General features: G+C 41.3%; 3 protein-coding genes across 4 annotated transcripts in view; 2 read left to right on the top strand and 1 right to left on the bottom strand.

The window, feature by feature from the left end:
* The window catches only part of scn8ab (sodium channel, voltage gated, type VIII, alpha subunit b), a gene marked incomplete at both ends in the record, with an annotated part of 42,026 nt that extends 35,929 nt beyond the window's left edge, over positions 1 to 6,097 (bottom strand). For both annotated transcript variants that reach the window (XM_080495816.1, XM_080495817.1), the window contains one exon: positions 5,816 to 6,097. In XM_080495816.1, the coding sequence (XP_080351942.1) occupies positions 5,816 to 6,097 (282 nt within the window). The remainder of the gene's footprint in view (positions 1 to 5,815) is intronic.
* Positions 6,098 to 14,836: 8,739 nt separating this feature from the next.
* Positions 14,837 to 16,870, top strand: LOC308129633 (thiol S-methyltransferase TMT1A-like). Its single transcript, XM_080495623.1, has 2 exons — positions 14,837 to 15,349; positions 16,223 to 16,870. Exons 1-2 carry the CDS (start codon positions 14,855 to 14,857, stop codon positions 16,454 to 16,456), a joined length of 729 nt encoding a protein of 242 aa, XP_080351749.1. The 5' UTR covers positions 14,837 to 14,854; the 3' UTR covers positions 16,457 to 16,870.
* A 183-nt stretch (positions 16,871 to 17,053) lies between these two features.
* LOC308129632 (thiol S-methyltransferase TMT1A-like) lies at positions 17,054 to 19,020 on the top strand (the record flags this gene model as incomplete). The annotated part of the gene is made up of 2 exons (XM_080495622.1): positions 17,054 to 17,548; positions 18,784 to 19,020. The coding sequence occupies 2 exons, from the start codon at positions 17,054 to 17,056 to the stop codon at positions 19,018 to 19,020; spliced, it is 732 nt and encodes a 243-aa protein (XP_080351748.1).
* Between the last annotated feature and the right edge of the window lie 349 nt (positions 19,021 to 19,369).

Here is a 19,369-nt window from a genome sequence, read left to right as displayed (position 1 = left end):
AATATGAATGTATTATTTTTAACAGCAAATAATTCAAATTAGGCTCGCAGACTTTATGCTGCATCCATCAAATGGCTCCTCACAAAGTTCTCCAGTGGGAGCACATTTTCAAACATATAACCCACTAGATTGATGAGATTCTTGGTAAACTGAAAATGTACTACGTCTTTTCAAAACACATGTTCCATAGATTAGCTTTAGTCAAACAAGGTTTCCTAGTCGAAAAAAACCCAAAACAACAAACATCAATGTATGAGTCACCAAATTCAAAGTCGCACTCCTTCTAGTACAGTGCATTAAGGTATACTCCATGCATATATTATATTGGCCTAACGTCATAATTACATTGCTAAATACATATCCATACAGTCAGCAGAGTGGCTTTCATATAACCAATGTTTGCAGCAAATGCTGCAGAAATGTTCCTAAATGTCCACAAGGCATTGAAGAAAAAGGCACATATGCAAGAATCTGGAGACAGAATGCAGCTGCAAGGACTGAGGGAGAGAGAGAGAGAGAGAGAGAGACAGAGAGAGACAGAGAGAGAGCGAGAGAGAGAGAGAGAGAGAGAGAGAGAGAGAGAGAGAGAGAGAGAGAGAGCGAGAGAGAGAAATGAGGGGATAGAGAGCAAGTGATGCAGAACAGAAAGCCAAAGAGCTGCAGAGAGGAAAGAGCCAAACCTGGGATGGACAGAGGAGGGAGGAGGATGAGTAGGAACAGTAGGTATGCAGCAGTGGGAGAAACTGAGAAAGCGATGTGTAGAAGAGAGCAGCAGAAGAAAGAGAGCTAAGATCTAAGCAGGGAAATAATAAAGTAAATAAATCATGGGGATGATGTGTTGTACTTCTCTGAGCCACCAAGGACTCCTTCAGACACAAACCAGCTAACGACTTCACAACACAGACTGTATATTTAGATTTTCCAATTAGTACGTTGCCCGGTTGTAGGTTGTAGTTATGGTGAAGAGTGAGTCGATGAAATGATTTAAAGAATTTGTAATCATCAGTAAACCTGTGAGTAAATGATACATTTACTACAATTGCATTTTGCATTTTAGTGCTTCAGCAGTCTCAGAACTCTTTACCGGGAGTCACATACACAGGCACTACAAAGGTGACGGCTGCCATTCAAGGTGCCCATCCTCCATTGCAGCAACATGTTCTGTGTCGCTTTCCAAGGACACTTTCACTTGGCCGTGGTGAAACGGGGGATCAAACCACCAACTATGCGATTGGAGGACAACTTGCTACGAACAACTGAGCCACATTCGCCCACATCATTTATGTAAGAAACATGAATCAATAAAGAACACCAAATGCAGTTTTCACATTCTCCTTTGTCAATTCGCTTTTTTCCCCGTGCTTTACATCACCGCATATCGAATAACCTACATTTTTCTAAGCCGTCAGGTGAGCGGTGCTTTAGTTAATGGAAGTAGTAGATATAGCAAACATATATGCCACAACATGGACAACATGGACTAAGGATTACAAAGAGGCAAAAACATATCTTCAGTGTTGTTTGTCATTAAATGCAGACGTTTTGTGCAAAACATCACAAATCTCACACACAGCTTCGACGTCATGCTACTTTTACATTTTGTTAAACTTACGGGTGTCACAATTCAATACATGCGACTGCAAACCTATTTACCAAGTAATTATGTCAGAGTAAAAAAACGTTTCATTCTACTTTCTTATGTTGTAAAAAGCGCTACCTTCAACTCTTTAAACCAACTTCCTTCTTAATATCAAGCTGGATAGCTTCACACAAAAACTGTGTATACATTACTTTGATATCGCTAAACACATTGCAATAACTCGACGATAATTACTACGTGCCTAACTTTAACCTTACCCTAATCTTTTGTCCCTTCAATGCTGACAAGTCCCTGTTATGTGACTTATTTTAAGCAAGTTATTCCCAAACAACAGTAATAGATACCCTGCATCCACACAGGCACACACACACACAAGGCCCACTCTTTCACATAATCCAGTCGCTAGGTCCTTTACCTCAACATTAACCATCATAACTAACTGCTTAACTCAGACCCTTCATGCACTTGCCACCTTAGACCAAAACCCACATCTTTACCCTGAGAAATATGCAAAATGTTATTCAATCCAACACTATAGGCCACACAATGTGGTTCAGACCCAATGAGAGTAGTGTCCTTTTGGGGTTTTAGATCCCTCAAATACAGCAGAACACACGCACCCACACACACGCACGCACTCACGCACACATGCGAGTGCGCACGCACGCCACCCCTTCCTTCCAGTACCAGAGGATGCTGTGTCATCAGAGACTGAGGACTCAGACAGAGCACTAAAGCCTGGCCCCCGTTCTAATTTACTACACCCTGAAAGGAAGAACGCCAAAGCGGAGGCAGTGGAGGAGAGAGGAAAAGCTAGCACAATGAACAGAGACATACACACACACACAGACGGAGAGACAGAGACAAGAGTATTTTCTGTGTACAGAGCTACATGCTGTGCTTCAGAAGCCATGGCTGTTTTAGCCGTGACCTCCACTTGTGTGTCGAAACAACTGGTGAACGACACCCTGCTGTAAGGATAATGTAAAAAAGATTCCACATTCAGGAGAGCAAAGGATTTGCTTGTGAATCCTTCATTTCCTTTTTGCCAGTTTGAGTGGAATCACAAATTTAGTTAGAGTATAAAGTATTATATTGGAATCTGATTAATCCAACTCACACGCATGCCTGTACATGTTGGGCCTGATAACGTGAGTGTGGCCTCCATGCTTCCATTCCTGCTGTTCCCGTACGACTACAGCAGCTTTAACGTTGTCTAATCACATCAGACATTTGAAAAGCCCAGGCAGTCCTCTCCCCATCACAGGGGAAAACAAGAACTGCAACGCTGCATTTCTCTTCCTCACCACTGCCCCTCTTCCTCTCTTTTATGCATGAGTGCTGTGATCAGGTTTCCTGCAGCTGACGGTAACACACACACACACACACACACACACACACACACACACACACACACACACACACACACACACACACACACACACACACACACACACTGACATACAGTGTAATGGTGAGCGATTGGATGACGGTCGGTCGAGTAGAGGAGACAAGCAGGCTGGAAAGGTGAGGCCACAGAGAGAAGAGGAGGAGTGGACGCTAACTGTGAATCTCCTTAGAAGCACTTCCTCAGGTGTGGTAAAGGACAAATACATTACTGGATTAGGAAAAACCACCCACACAAATGATAGATTAGTATGAAGTATGGAACAGCTGAGGGACTACACAGGCATCTGTGATGGAGTTTGATCTTGATTAATCTAAATGAACGGCAACAATAATCTGTACTGATAAGATAGTAAAACATAAACGGAGCAAGTGGATGAGAAGTAGTTAAGATAATACCTGTATCTCTCTTAAAGGCTAACCATCTTATATCCCGCCATTTCTTCTTATGATAACCAATGGAGAATGGGACCCAAAATTGTTTTTAATAATAATTTAAAACTAAGTTAGTCTGTTTACATTTTCAGAAATGAGTGACACAGCTGGATTATTTTAGCAAGCCAGAAGATTTTGGAAATTATTCAACTCATACTACAACATTCAAAGCAGTGCAAGTCAGTATTCATCTAATTTCGAAAGAGATAAAAAAAAAAGTAGTGAGCTGCAAAAATCAATGTTCAGATGTATGTATACTATAAATGAAGAAGGGAATCTCACTCGTTAGAATCTTGAAGCTACATATTTCTGTTATGTGGTTGTGAGTTTTGTCCTGAAAGAAGTCAGTCATTCTCTCATTTGTGAGTTATAGGAAATACTATTTTTATGATTTACACATAAAGTCACTGTTGAGTAGTACTCAAACATCCTGAACTTTCCATATGGTCTACCTTTAAGCTCAATTTTAGCATGACTTTTGCAGAACATTCAACATCATTGTGATTGCAGTGTTTGCTATGGCATGGCTCAAGTTTTCAAACTTTGAGCCTTCTAACATATTCAAGCCCAAAAGAGGTCACAATACAGCAAAATGTCCTTTATTCGCTAAAGCCAGGAGAGGTAGGGGAAGCAGGCGTTGGGCCATAAGTAAAGTTGGAAAGGACGATAAGAAGACAATGGAAGCTTTCCTGTGGCCACCGCTGAACTGGGGCTGTGGATCAATAGATCACAAAAGGCACATGCACTTGATAGTTCCATCCGCCCAACGAGTGAGTGCTGCTTGCTGAGATTGCCGGTCTTGCTTACTGGACTTCTTGCTTCTGCAGAGGCCACAGATTCTGTTACACATTATCACAGTGACCACACTGGAGACTGGCTCCTCCGCACCTATACACAGCTGAAGGTACGGCACACACTCCTGCCCTTTACTCTTCACTTCCTGTCTTCTCCTGCCCTCGCTCATCCTTCTATCTTTCTCTCTTTTTTTTTTATTACAGAGTTGAAGCTTTCTATTTTATACATAAAAAAACACTTGACATTTCAGATGCCCCTTTCTGTGGGTGACTATCTCCCCTAGTCCAAAGTACAACGAAATATCACATTACCAATTGTCAAAGAGCCACTTATTTATACTGTAATGCAGTGTTTCTGTGAAGTAGTTATTAGTACCCCTAGTGGCACCTCAGAGGACTGCAGGGTATATACAAGATTTATTTCAAGGTAAATTCATAAAATACCAGTCTTGCTTCATATAATACATATTATAATCATAGTATAAAATTGTTAACAAGGATGTATGTGAATTAGACACATTCATTCGGTATTCAGTCAGTTCCAACAAAAAACTAACTACTAAACTAACAAACAGTAAATTGTCAGTATAACTAAAATTACTCTAAAATTGGTTTTACTGATCTACAACAGCAATTTCTTCAGAGGTTGATTGATGATTTTAAAAATGGCTGCCAGAATGTCTGTGAATTAAATTGTTGCGAGGCTGATTAACATGAGTCACTGATGGCCCTGTCTGACTCGGATCTTGTCTTGGCCTTACATTAACCACAAAGGTTTTGTACGGCTCGTTGAACAGTCGAATAAAAATGTTTCAAAAACGGTACATTTCAGGCATTTCTGCTTTGGGAACCTCTAACCACTGCAATGGCAACATATTTGCCCAAGTTAATAAGATTGTCCACCGTCACACCATTACAGTCAATTATTACTCCCGACTTGTCAAATGACAGTGTTTTGTCATAAAAGAAGCCAGTCAGCGACTGCACAGAGAGACTAAAAACACAAAGGTACATTCATGCTCCCCTCCATGTGTGACATCAACTATACCATACATTACAACATACAATCAATCAACAAATCACTGCCCAGGAACTGCTTTCCACCGTAACCCTGTGGTGTTGCAGGAGCAGAGCCATGTGTTTCTTCCTTCAGCTGCGCTTTGATTTCATAAATCGTAATCATAAAAAATATAAATAAATAAAGTCACAGGCTGTTCAGAATCTTGCTGTGCAACCTTATAATGCATGAAGGTTGTTTTTTTTTTCTCCCCAAGTCGTGATATTTATGACAAGAAAAATTCTAAAAAGCTTCTCAATGGCTCAAGGTCAGACACGATTGTGAAATCTTTACCTCTACTTTCAATTCTTGAAGATAATTATTTGCTGGAACAGTGTTGAATTCAGAATTTGCTTATAAATGACCCATTTGTACTCTGTGGGGTGTTCAACGTGTGGGCAGTTAAAGAGAAAACAACAGTCCTGCACAACAGCTGAGTGATATGTGAAACAATAAACACGTTTTAGCTTCTTTCTTAACTACCAAAACATTGTGTTTGTTCAACAGATGACGACGACTTACTTTCTTGTTCAGATAGTAAGGATCCAAATCCTCCAGCGGCGTGGCCGCCATGCCTCTAGGAACATCGCCGTAGATGAATGGCAGGCTCTTCCCAGCCTCCAAGTCACTGTTGGGCTTGGGTTCATTCTCGTCAGATGTGTCGCGGTGACTACTGTCCGATCTGGGCTTGGGTGGTTTCTTGTTCTTCTCCTCATTGATGCGCTTCTCGATATTAGTGAGCGACTCAGGGGTGAATTTCTTAAAGCTGTCAGGTCCTGGGGGTGCCATAAGGGGTGCGGCCATGTTTTCATCCTGCAGCTATTTCCTCTTTATTTGTTTTCCATCCAAGACATCCAGCTCTGAGCAAAAGAGACAGATACAGAGTGATAACGCAAGAGAGGGTGAGAAACCACACAAAGCAAAGAGAGGGCCGGCTCAAACAACAACAAAGCCAGAAAAAAAACCTGTTTTAATTCTTTAAGTGATCGTAAGGTGCAAACTGCATGATTTCATTAACAGCGCTGTGATTTTAAACTCTATGCTTTACTTCTACTTTAAAGTTGCATCCATCATGCTCACTCTCAGTGCAGCTAAAAGATTCACTAATTAAATTCACTACTTCTGCTACATAAAGCCAAAAAAACTAAAGTTTGTTTTGGGGTTTTTTTTTGTTCTTTTTAAGTGCAAACATTTGGAACATAAGCGAGTATGCATTATTTCTGCTTTCTCTATTAAGTAAATCTAAATGAGGCACTGGTTAGCCAAACTCAGGCTCCCAGCACATGATCATACATTACATTTTGCCCTCACCTTTGTAACCCCACAATCACATGTCAACTCTTTTTGAGATTATTCTCCAACAGTCTTCTGTTCAACCGCCTCCTTTTGATATATATCAACATCCATTTCATATGTTTGTGCTCATGCCATGCAGCTCTATTAGCAGGCATTTCTTTCACATTCCATGTTGTTTATTGCCGAGCAGAAAACAACAATCTGTGGTATGAGTGCATTGGTAGCACTGCTGATCTCACTACCATAAACATCCAGGTCTGCAGCACTATGCAGCTTTCAGCTAATTGTTTTGATATGGAAACAATGAGCTACGGCTGAGTTCGGACAGCTCTCAGAAATTCGAAGTACTCGTAGCATACGAGCTCACACAAAACTATTTTGGACTAAGCAAGCCATGAATGCCCAATCGAAAATATAATAGAAGAGATTATTTTCTACTTTCGCTGACACAACACTTTGTTCATACAATTGACAATGCCTGCGTTCGACCTTTGGCACTGGGATACTTGTTTCAAATTCAAGACGTAATCTGCATTCAATGCGCGAGGGAGAAAAAAAGTCAAGCATTTTGAAGAAATTTGGTCATGATACTGTAGAACTGGACAAAGCAGAACAAATATGTAAAGCTTAAAGCCTATTTGAAGTTGTTTGATACATTGGTTATTTTGGGGTTTCAACTTTAGGGTCCAACAATGAACAGGCCACCAGCAGCAGCATCGATTGGGGTGTGTACATGTGTATATGGGGGTCCAGCAAAAATGAAGGGGACAATTACTTCTTTTTTTTTCTCAAAGGAAGGGGGCACCAGAACCCCTTCTTATATTGCTACACAACCTGTACCCTTGGGCACAGCCATAGACATTTGTGTAAAAAAAAGAAGAAGAAAAAATACATTTAAAGATTGAAATTTATTTTACAAAAGCTTGTAATTACAGAAAGAAAATATAAGAAATAATAGTCAAAAATGAAAGATTGATCATGAAAAATATCTATTTTTAAATTTTGTAACTCTGGGATGAGAATATCTACCATTTTCATTTCTGTAAAACAAAAGTAGTCAACCAATGAGGATTTGTGAATCATTATTAAATAAACCTATACTGCTGAAATGGGCTGTACAATAATCTTGCTGTACTTGGCAGAAATTGTTCGACCCATGGGAATCTGAGTCATTGCTTGAATAGGAAGGTTATAAAATTATTATCGGCTGCATCTCACCAAGCTTAATAGATGAATTGCACACCTCAGCTGGCTCTGGTCATCCTGTTTAATACACCATTTATATTGGACAGTCAAATCACAACTCGCTCAAGACAGCATGCGCAACATTCAAGGAAATAATGGCGAGAGTACAGACCTGTGAATAAACCAAAAAGTCGGGAGAAATCCACTGACACAAAGGGATCCAACAACCCAGTATCTTCGAGAGAGAGGGAAAAAAGAAGAAGGTGGATAAAGTCCGATCCAAGTAACCGAACCTCGGCACAACCTCCAAGTCTCCTTCCACCAGTGCTACAACAATTGATCCGTCAAGGTGATTCAAACGAGAAAGCAATAGCATGACCACTTTCCACCATGCCCATAACGCTGCATGGGGCGAGCCTGGAAACAAGCAGCAAAACTGTCTGAAGATGTGCACATCTGTGTGGCTTTAAGCTCCCAATGAGTCCTGGCCCTCTGAGTCATGTGAGGGAAAAATAGAATGCAACAATCGGGAGTTTTAGGCTTGATAAAAAATAAATAAATTAAAAAAAGGAAAAAAAACCCAGCTCAGATCATTCGCAATACATCCTGGCGCACACAGTCCGGCGCGAGAAGCGCGCGTCTCGGGGTTCCATTCAATTACAGTATATCCCTTTCGACTAAAAATAAATAAATAAATAAATAAACCAAAAAAAACAAAAAACAAAAGCTGGATGGCACAGGGAACTAACAACTCCGACACTCTCAGCAAAAAAAAAAGAAAAAAATCTTCCCTCTGCTCCGTTTCAGCAGCATGTAACAAACTGCCGTGACGCTGCGTCGTCTGTGCGGACCAAAGCCATCCGAACGCACCGCGGGCGCACTCCCGTTATCTCAAAACAGTCCTTTCCTGGGCTCTGTGCACTCCGGTGAGGAGCTGACATCTGACTGAGCTACATGGAAACGCCGTGCCGATGAGGAGGAGGTGTATAGGGCACTTGCATCAGAGTCACATGGGTCTGTACAGAACTTCACCCTTCATTTCCTGCAGCGACGTCTTCATGCTGCCTGTCATTAAATGGACATGTGTCATCTCGGTTCATGTCCACAACACAACAGTGAGGAAAAAGTCACCCGAGCAGGCCAGAGTCCAGGAAAACAAGCTGGCTGCCAAAACATTAGAGAGGCCTGGAATAACCTCCTGGTATCCCCTATATGTGGATAGTGTGCTTTTTTTTAATGGCGATGGACATCTTGATAGGCTGTGATTCTCCAGCTTTATATGGGTTTACCCAAACGACGAGACGAGGGATGGCAACGAAACCCTCGCATATAAACATGGGCTATTAGGCCCCTGCACAGCAGAGATAAGCCCCCTCTTTCTTTTTCTTAGAGAACTTTCTTTCTTTGATGAAGCCCTTAACCCACACGGTGTGGATATTTATGCCACATCTCTGTCTTAGACTGATAGGAAACCTGTGCTCTGTTCGGGAAAGTCCACCGTTTGATACCGAGGCGCGCCGTTGTTCCACATAGGAGCAAAGCCTAAAATACTGCAGTGTGGTTTATTGCTGCTGTACGCTCCAAACTCCTAGTAGGTCAGTTGAATGCACAAGTCATGACAACTCATCCCCGAACTCCGAGCAACACACAGCACACCAGTCCGGCCAGCACGGCCCAATTTGACATTAAAGCAAAGGGAATTTATTTACAGCAAGAAATGGAGAGACTAAAAATGGCCTTGATGCAACACCACACCCGTAAAGATAATGCCTGACACTGACAGAGATCCGGAGGCTCAGTGGAGAGACTGGTGGTTTACATTAAAGGAAATTGTGTTTTATTTATGAAGGACACTGCTTTGAAGGAGGGAAAGAAAAAAAAAAGGTTTGAGGACTGCCAAAGTAAAGGCGCATCTAGCGTCTCACGCAATACTGTCTCCACAGAGATTACATGAGGAGGGAGTGGGAAGGGAGGGGGGGGGGAGTGGAGCGTGGGGGGGTGAAACTATCACAATTACAAAAAAAAATGGCTGAGGGGAAATTGCTTTCAAAACGATTTTTTTTTTTTTTTTTTGCCAGCGACGCATTCCTCACGCACTTGGAGCAAACGGGCTAGTTTACAGCGGCCACTCAAGAGAAGTTTGACGTGATCTCACTTCTGTATCCCAGATGCGTACGTTTCACATTCTGACACAGTGAAATGTCATTCCTCCCAGCAAGCAGGCCAACTCCCCAAATAACCTGCTGTCTGCCCGCTTCACACCGCCTGGCATCACAATAAGAAAAAGAAAAAAGAAAAAAAAAAGAAAGAAAAACGCCCCCCTCCACCCCCCCTCTTCCTCTCAAAATGCGCATTCCCCCCCCTCCCCACCCCCCCCACCCCCTGACTTCTGCCCCGATGCCCCGCATACATATCGGTCCATGCACTGGCAGGGAGCCGCTAGGAAAAGATGCTGAGAGAGGGACCGCTCTGCGGCACTGGGATGCAGTCAGTCGACAAAGTGGGACCGGGCTCCATCTCACCGCCTCGCACACCAAGACCAGCCACAAAACACACTGTCCACTTACTTTTTCCTCGCATTAACAGAAATCCAGGCAGCTGTCACGGAACTGCAGATGTAGAAAAGAGTCGGGAGTAACTGCGGCTGTCGCCATATTGTTGCTGCTATCTTCCTTCCCAGTGCGTGCGGCTACCCTGCATAATTGATGACTCTCAGCAAATTGTTAGGGAGTGTCGGCAAATGCCTTCAGTTTCAATAACGGAGAAGAGACCGCAGCATTGTAAGGATTTAAAAAAAAATAAAAAATGTTCACATAACAATAGTGCATTTTATTTGATCAAGGCTCGTATTACAATTGGCACCACATTTATTTTTCTTTTTTTTTTTAATCGTGATTTACTGTTGAAAGAAAATAGGAATGTAACTTGGGTTATTTCAGACGGACACTTGGTGGATACAAGAGATATTTAAGACACGAGTTTCATAACGACAGTTTGTATAACCTTGAAAACACAGTGTGTTGTAGGTGGTAACCCACTTTTGACCCCATTTTGTATTATAGGATTAATATTGCATTATATATAAGGAATTTGAATTAAAAAAATTCTAGCACTTTGTTTCACATAAATACAGACAAGAGGTTTAAATGTTTATTCCTGACCAACTGCACCCAACCAAATTATGTGCCAACAATAATTACTTGTGTTAGATAAAATTTTTACTTTGAAATAATGCTTCTTGATTATACACTGAAGAGCATTTGATACATTTATGAGGAACATGCATTTGTGGGATGAACAGCAGAGCTGAGTTTGTCGGTTACACCAATTACATTTTCACCAACAATGCCAAACATTTTTTTCCTGTTGCATTTGACTCTTACTTTAAGCATCTCTTACCCCCACATTCAGATCAGCAGTTCCAGACCTCAACTCCACTACAGTTATGGGATTGTACCTTTTGTACCAGGGTGGCCAACACAACCATGTTAGCTAATATGTGGCTGATGCCGGTTAAAAAGTCATATACCATCCCTCAAAATCAAGCTCCAAGTGCAAGACTGTTGTAGCTGTGCAATGTTCACTTACTGAGGTTCTGTTTGTTAAATACTTAACATGTTAAATTGTCAAAATTTCTTCTTTCTTTATATAAACTGTGAAATCCAAGAAAAAACAAACAAGACTCAAAAGAAAAGAGAAGCTGTTTAATCATTGTCAGAGAATGTTTGACAAATACATAGCTCTGCTGCTCATCCCACAAATGCATGTTCTTTCCAAATTAGCATGTTAAAAGAGAAACAAACAGGCTTTCCAAGAGTGTATGATTCATCATTTAAACACACACACATGCATGCAAACACACACACTTCACCAGCTAGTGCGGCAAGTGGATTTCTTAAAAGTAACGCAACGTTTTCTTTGGGTGCATCTTTTTAGTTGGGAAATTAAGTTATCACATGTTGATTAAGGTGTGACCATTTATCCCCAAAAATGGCATTTATTTAAAACCCTTTAAACAGTTAATTATGGTCATTAAAATATTACTACTCAGTAAAATTTGTGTTAATTATTGGCTCTGTTGATCCAAGTAGCATTCATGTACATTTGCCCCAGATTAAAAAATAAAGAAAAACTTGAGCTGGATGACAAGGTGACAAAGATGTTTAGTAAAGACTGACATTGCCTCACTCACATTATTTTGAGTTTTTAACTAAGTTATATACACGTTTCAATATAATGCAGCTTTCACATAAAGATATCACAATTTAAATGTGCAACCTCACAAAACACTTCCTGTTCCTCACAAGTCTGACACTTTCACTGTGTCTCTCTCCTCCTGTTGTCCACCTGGAGGCAGTGGACCCACAGTTTTCCTCCTCTACCATGCAACCGAACCAGGGATTGCTATACAATTTGTGTCTGTTTTTTGTGGTGCATTATTCCACTTAAAAAGAATTCACTCCTGCGAATTTGATGTTTGGCGTGTGCATGTACTTTCAACACATTTGAGATTTTGTGCGAAGTATTGTGGGAATCAGGGAATTTGACTTGATAACGGATTATAGAAAGAAAGAAAATCTGTGGTATCACACATGTTGGACGTCTACATCTTTCCATAATCCAAGCTTTTCATCCACACTGGTAAGCATTCTTCAAATGAACCCATGAAGTGACAAATAAGCAATGGTGTGTGTACCTCAAGCTCATAGGACATACACTTCCTCACTGTTGTGTAAAATAATGGAGTAAAGATGAGATACAATTGCCCCCTGCTGTCAAAGGTGGCTGAGTTTGACGTCAAGACTGCATTAATGTTGAGCCAGTTAGTCCACAAGGTCACCTGGTTGATGCTTTTATTCTAAGAATCTGATGTAATGTGAAATATTGATAACACATTCAAACATTGCTTCAATTCATACAGTTTACTGCATTCAAACAGTCTACAACTGTGCATAGAGTCAAACTGCAAACAACAACTTGTAACTGAAAAAAAAAAAAACACCCGCCATAGCTACTGTAACTATGAATGTAGGGTTTCCCAGCACAGAGCTTCAGGCTTTTAATAAGTGATGTGTTTTCCAATGCGATTCAACAATGTCTCCATCTGGTGGAATACGTTTGAACTCCAGCTTCATGACAAATGTAAAGAATTTGGCCTCCTTGTCAGAACCGGGAGCATAAAAGAGGTGTTGTACTGTGCTGGAGGTCAAAACAGCTTTGGTGTTTGCTGTTGTCAAGAGATTTGAAATCAAGCTTTACAACATACGAGTGGGACTCCTCCAGATTCCCTCATAAGGAAATGAGCCGTTAAACTATTTTTAGTTTCACCGTAATATGATGAAACAAAATTCAGACCAAAGGTTAGCTCCAATTGACCTTTAAGCTGTCTGTAATATTTGCATCTTCTTTCAGTGAGTAACAAAATGTAAAAGGGAATATAAGGTGCATACAAGGTGTGGTGCAAATCTTGTATAAAGTGCAGCTGCTCATACTTAGTCCAATTTAATCTGGGATATTTCCAGATTCCCAATGCCCCTGACCAATAAACAACTGAGAAGCCCATAATAGGGAACATGGAGACTCTTACAACCACCAGCAGCCATAGTGGGAAACATTTTGGCTTCAAAATCCACCTAAACCATCTGTGAGACATTGTTGCTCATCCATCCAAAAATACACACGCAACAAAAGCCTGCACTGGTGGCTGTAATTGGAAATGTATAATAAAGAATTCATCACATCATAAAGAGTAGTACAGAAACAATGCAAATGACTGTTAAGTCATTTTTATATGTTGCTCTGGTTCTAGTTTAGGTTTGACTATTTACCAAAAATCATTAATTGCTGTCTGTGTAATGGAAGTTTATATCAGCTGCATTGTTTCTGTACTACTTTGTTCGGTACAGCTTCACAGCCCTAGAGCATCCATTAAATATATAAACATATGCAATGTGTATTGATAAGAGAACATGAGTAAACATTTAAAGAAACACAAAGTTAATTTTCCACAATTCAGTAAAGTAATTCCACAAGTTTTGAAATGAGTAACTTGTGACAGCAAGAACAATTCCTAACAATTTATTGAAGACTAAAAGTTAGTAAATGAATAAGATGAATACAAAACCATATTCGAGGTGTGCATGTTGGCCAGTAAAACAGATATAACCTGTTTCAATTTTAGTTTTTGACTATTTTATTGTATGGGGGTTATTGTTTTATTTAAGAATAATGGCAACATTAAACTGATGACACAATTATTTGAGCTGGTATTTAAAAAAAAAAAAAAAAAAAACTGTTTCCTGCTCCCCCATGTGTTAGCATGGGGGAGCAGGAAACGGGACAAAGACGAAACAAAATAAACAACACAGACAACAGAGAGAGAGACAATACACAGGTGAAACTCGTAACGACACATATAGGTGCACACAGAGGGAGAGACAACTAGATGAGGTTAAAGTGAGGTTAGACACATGGGAAGAGACAGATAGAGAGAGACCTGTATCATCTTTTTTAAGAACGTATTTTTTTTAACTGTTTGTTTTGATCTTTCTTTTCTAATTTACTTTTTGTTTTTGTTCATCTATTTCCACATATCGGCCATGCATGTAAATCAACATAATTAGACGAGAGAACAAGCTGGACTATCCACGATGAATTAAACTCCCCAACTGTTTGTTTATCTGGATTTGTCAATCTTTATCTTACCTCGGGCAAACGTCACTTGTTGAGGAGTGCGGCGTGATTACAGCCGGAAGTGACGTGTATGATCTACCAATTCGTCACGTATCCTTTAGTAACGTATCCTCTCACGTGTATCTTACATTACACGACAGAAGCATGTGTGAAATGCAGTCGTTTGATCAAAAATAAATAAAACAAAAATATAAAAGCATGGAATTTTTTTTTTTGTAGACTACGAGGAGCCACGGGAAGCAGAACTCTACTGTGACTGGAGTGCGTGTCACTGTCGACCTTTATTTTGAAGCCGGAGTCCCACTTCCAGTTTGACCCAGCCTTTAAAAAGACCCATCCACGAGCGCCAACACGCACTTAGACGCAACAACTGTGAGAGCTGTCAAGATGAGCGTCTTCATCCAGTTTTGGACTTTAGTCGCCAACATACTGTGCATTCCGCTGCATTTGATGGAGGCGGTCGGCCTGTATGGAATTTATAAGCGCATCTTTCCCCTATGTCAGTATCGCATTTCGATCAAGTATAACGAGAAAATGCACGACAACAAGAAGGAGCTGTTTCGCAGTCTCTCCGAGTTCAAGAAACCCGGCGGGCGACTCACACTGCTGGAAATCGGCTGTGGCTCCGGCACCAATTTCCAGTATTATCCTGCAGGTTGCAGGGTGATCTGCACGGACCCCAACCCGCACTTCGAGAAATATCTGAAGAAATGCATGGACCAGAACGACCACCTGACGTATGACAGGTTTGCTGTGGCATCCGGGGAGGACATGGGGTCGATCGAGGACGAATCGGTGGACGTGGTGGTCTGCACGCTGGTCCTGTGCTCGGTGAACGACGTCCAGCAGACCCTGCGAGAGGCACAGCGGTTACTACGACCAGTGAGTCCCCCCTCCGTATATATTAGTGTTCTAATAAATATATTAGAACACTAGTATATCGTTACTTAAGGCCACTGTTCGGGATTAATGATTTGCCCCACATAAGATAAAAGAGACACTCAACAGCCAAACTCGCAATGTATTTGATTTTCATAATCTATATATAATAAATGTTCTCTCTAAATTAAGTGAAAATAAAAGGATTTTTTTTGCAGCCTGTTTGATTAATTTATTAACTAGGCTATCAAAGTTTTAGATATCGCAACGCCCTGGTATATGAATCCCACCATTGTGTCAACATCAAGTCCAGCAGAAAGCCTGATAACAGACTGGCACAAGCGGGTTTACAGCAACTGGACTTCAGTTATTGGGATGTAGACATTGTCCCTTTGAGATTATTTACAATTCGATAAATGTATAATCTATACATAGAATCTATTTTATTGCTGCAGGAGAGCAACGGACAACCACAGATAGACTATCGGTCTCTCACCCACTGGCGATATCCAGTCTTCAGACTGTATGAGGAAGTCACAAAGGTCAACAAGTCAACTTTTTGCCTGAGAGCATATAGTGTCTGCTTATGAGCAATTTCAGTTAGAATACACTTATGTATGTAATGTTTTACTTTTTGTTACAAATATGCTAAGAGGCGGGGAAAAAATATTTTCTCTGACGTGTACAAGACTTTGTCAGGTACCTCTGTAAAAAAAACCCAGCATAAATGCATGCCTTAAAAGACAGTCTGCCACATAACAGGAGTTTTAATAATATATTCGACAGAGATCAAAACTGCTTGGAATATGCTTTCCATGTGCAACAACTATAACTGGAGACACTTCTTGATACTGTGGACAATCCTTTGTCTTGCAGGGTGGAGCCTTCTTTTTCTTGGAGCATGTTGCAGCGGACCCCTCCAGTTGGGTGCACTTCTTCCAGCATGTTCTGCAGCCCCCGTGGTACTACTTTGGCGATGGATGCAAGATCACCCGGGAGACGTGGAAAAATCTGGAGGCAGCCGGATTCTCAAGTCTCAAACTGAGACACATCGAAGCACCGTTTATCCTCCTCATCAAGCCGCACATCATGGGATATGCTGTGAAATAGGAGTTTGTATTCTTTGCAGCAAGCTTCCCTCACAATCACTGTGGCTATGCCAATGATTTAATACATCTCTTGTGTGACACAATCGTCAGTGGTAGAGGTTAACGCCAGTCACTTAAATACAAAACTTATTTTTTTAATTAAAAGAAAAACATTAGAATCTTTTTTTTTTTAAATAAAATGTGAAAATGTCACAGATCCCTGAGCTAATTTTGTATATTGCTGAAGTGAGGGAAGAAAAAGGCTTACTATTCGTGGTTCATCTCTCACCTGTTTACAAGGAAACTGACACGAGCTAAACAGTTTTTATCGACCAGTGTTTATCTGTAAGATATTGTATTAACAGAAAATGAGGCAGTGCAAGAAATAGCTTTGTTGTTGTGATTTAATATCATTAAAACGCTTCATCCTGCTGCATTGGCCTTGTTCTGTTTCTTCATTATGAGGCGCACAGTGCGCTTGCGCCACCGTGTGGCCAAATGGTGACGCTTGTCGGTCAGGTGTTCTGCCTGTAATCTTTTGATCTTCTCGAGACGCCTTGTCTTCAGACACACGGGCACTTTTTTTTTTAAATTGCCAAAGACCAACCGAGGAGGAACAATGCAGTGCTTCATGATGTTTTGCAGACTGGTCTGCACGGCCGTCAGTCTGCCTTTATATCTCCTGGAGGCGGCGGGACTGTACGCGGCGTACAAGCGCGTGTTCCCTCTGCTCGCCTACAATATCACGTTTTCCTACAACGACAAAATGCACGGAATAAAGCGGGAGCTCTTTCGAAACGTGGCCAGCTTTGCAGGCAGCGACGGCACACTTCGCTTGCTGGAGATCGGCTGCGGGAGCGGAGCGAACTTCAACTTCTACCCGTACGGCTGCACGGTGGTCTGCACCGACCCCAACCGGCACTTCGACGCGTACCTGCGGAGGAGCATGGACGCCAACAAGCACCTGACGTATGACAAGTTCATAGAGGCGTCCGGGGAGGACCTGCAGTCCGTCGAGGACGAGTCTGTGGACGTGGTGGTGTGCACCTTGGTGCTGTGCTCGGTGGGCAGCGTGCCGCGGGTCCTGAGCGAGATCCGGCGCGTCCTCAGGGCGGTGAGTCTCCGCCTGCTGCCTTCACGTGCAGTAGGAAATATGAGACACGAAAGGTTGGCGGGAGGTATGGCTGGATTGACCTGCTTTAGAGCCTTGGAGCAACACACAACTTCAGGCTCCTGCCATTATTATTTTCCAGCCCCTATTTAGTTTTGGGTGCAGCCTGTACATTTGAAGTTACATGGAACAATATACTGATAAAAGCAAATTAAAGTTTTTGAAAATGTACTACTACAAAGTATATATGGAACACAAATTGCACAAATGTAGGGTTTGTATATGGTCATTGTTCCATTGATCTTCAGGAACGGGGGTTTCAAGCTGAAGTTGGCACTGGAAGGCCACATCAGTGGTTCAGTCCAGTAGTACAAAAACAAAAAGCACATTTTAGTCCCAGGAAATGTTCTTTGACTTTGAAAAATGTATGCAAATACACAACTGAATATGCAATAAAATCTCTTTTGGCCAGACAGGTGACAACACCTGTGCTCTTATGCTCAAATGTCTTCACAATTAACAAATTACAAAAGTAGTTTGTTAACTCGTGCAAATGCTAGTCAACACTAGACAATATCTTTTGTTGTTTCTTTTTGCAAGCAGCAGCTGAACTTTTTTTTTTGGAAGAAGAATTGCATTGAGGAATTCAGATTCCAATAGTCAGGCCACAGGTTTGGGATTTTTATTGTATAGACTGCTCTCTTTATCCAGACTATAAAAAACGGGAGCTCTTATCACTCCTGTTAATGTACGAAAAGGGAGAGTACATTCTTTATGCAATAACTGATGATAAACGCCAGGCACTTACAGGTTCACATACATTGTTCACACTCACATTATCTGTGCGCTTGTTAAGTTACTAATTAACCACAACAAAAAGATGGGTCTTCTGAGGACACAGAAAAATCTCATGCAAACTCAGGAAAAGTATGAAAACTCCTTTCAGGCCTGGTTTTAAACCTTGTTCTAAGGTGACATTTCTACCCGCTCATTGACTGTGCAACCCTCTATTAGAACAAACAAAAGGAAGGGGCTTTGCCTGCTTTAGGTAATCATTTGTAACCTGGCTTATTGGTGGTGTTTGATTCAGGATCGCCTCAGTCATACACTTTCTTTGCCACTAATCACATTTGACAGTTCCAAACAATAACACTAGAGAAGTAGCTTATAGAAGTTGCATTTAAAAAAAAGAAAAAGATTAAAATTAAAAATATTTTTTTCTTGGCACTGTTTTTCAGGGTGGAGCTTTTTACTTTTTGGAGCACGTTGTTTCCGACCCCTCCTCGTGGACTTACTTCTTTCAGTATGTGTTTGAGCCTTTGTGGTACTATCTTGGGGACGGATGCGTCGTCACCAGAGCGACGTGGCGAGACCTCGAGGCGGCTGGTTTCAGTGAACTTCACCTGAGACACATCGAAGCTCCTGGAGTCACTTTGATGATACGGCCACACATCATGGGTCATTCCATCAAATGACCATAAATGTGTAATGATTAACGTTACGATCAACACTTGGGAGTAAATGACTGATTAGCTCTTTATCGCGACAGCTGTTAGTGTGTGGGATAAGTTAAGACGGAAAGTATGTTTTGTCCCAGTTTATGTGCAAGAAAGCAGAGAACGGACAAATGTGAGGGTTGGAAAAGATGTTTGATATGGGCCATAATGTAATGGCCATAGAATTAGATCAAAGCACCTCCAGAACTGAAGTCAATATGGGCGGTTCTCAGTCTGCTCGTGTAGCTAAAGTCTTTCTATCGCAAGTAGAAAAAGGTGGTGAGGGTTAAGGTGTAGTTTGTTGTGGTGGACACTGCAAAGGGGGGAT

The sequence above is a fragment of the Blennius ocellaris genome (assembly GCF_963422515.1).
Source record: "Blennius ocellaris genome assembly, chromosome: 4".
Lineage (NCBI taxonomy): Eukaryota > Metazoa > Chordata > Actinopteri > Blenniiformes > Blenniidae > Blennius > Blennius ocellaris.
This window is presented reverse-complemented; position numbering and strand designations above follow the sequence as displayed.

What these genes read in the sequence shown, in the direction of transcription:
- LOC308129633 (XM_080495623.1), top strand. Translation starts at nt 14,855, where the DNA reads ATGAGCGTCTTCATCCAGTTTTGGACTTTAGTCGCCAACATACTGTGC. An exon ending in CACAGCGGTTACTACGACCA is followed by an intron (nt 15,350 to 16,222) that starts GTGAGTCCCCCC and finishes TTTGTCTTGCAG; the next exon opens with GGTGGAGCCTTCTTTTTCTT.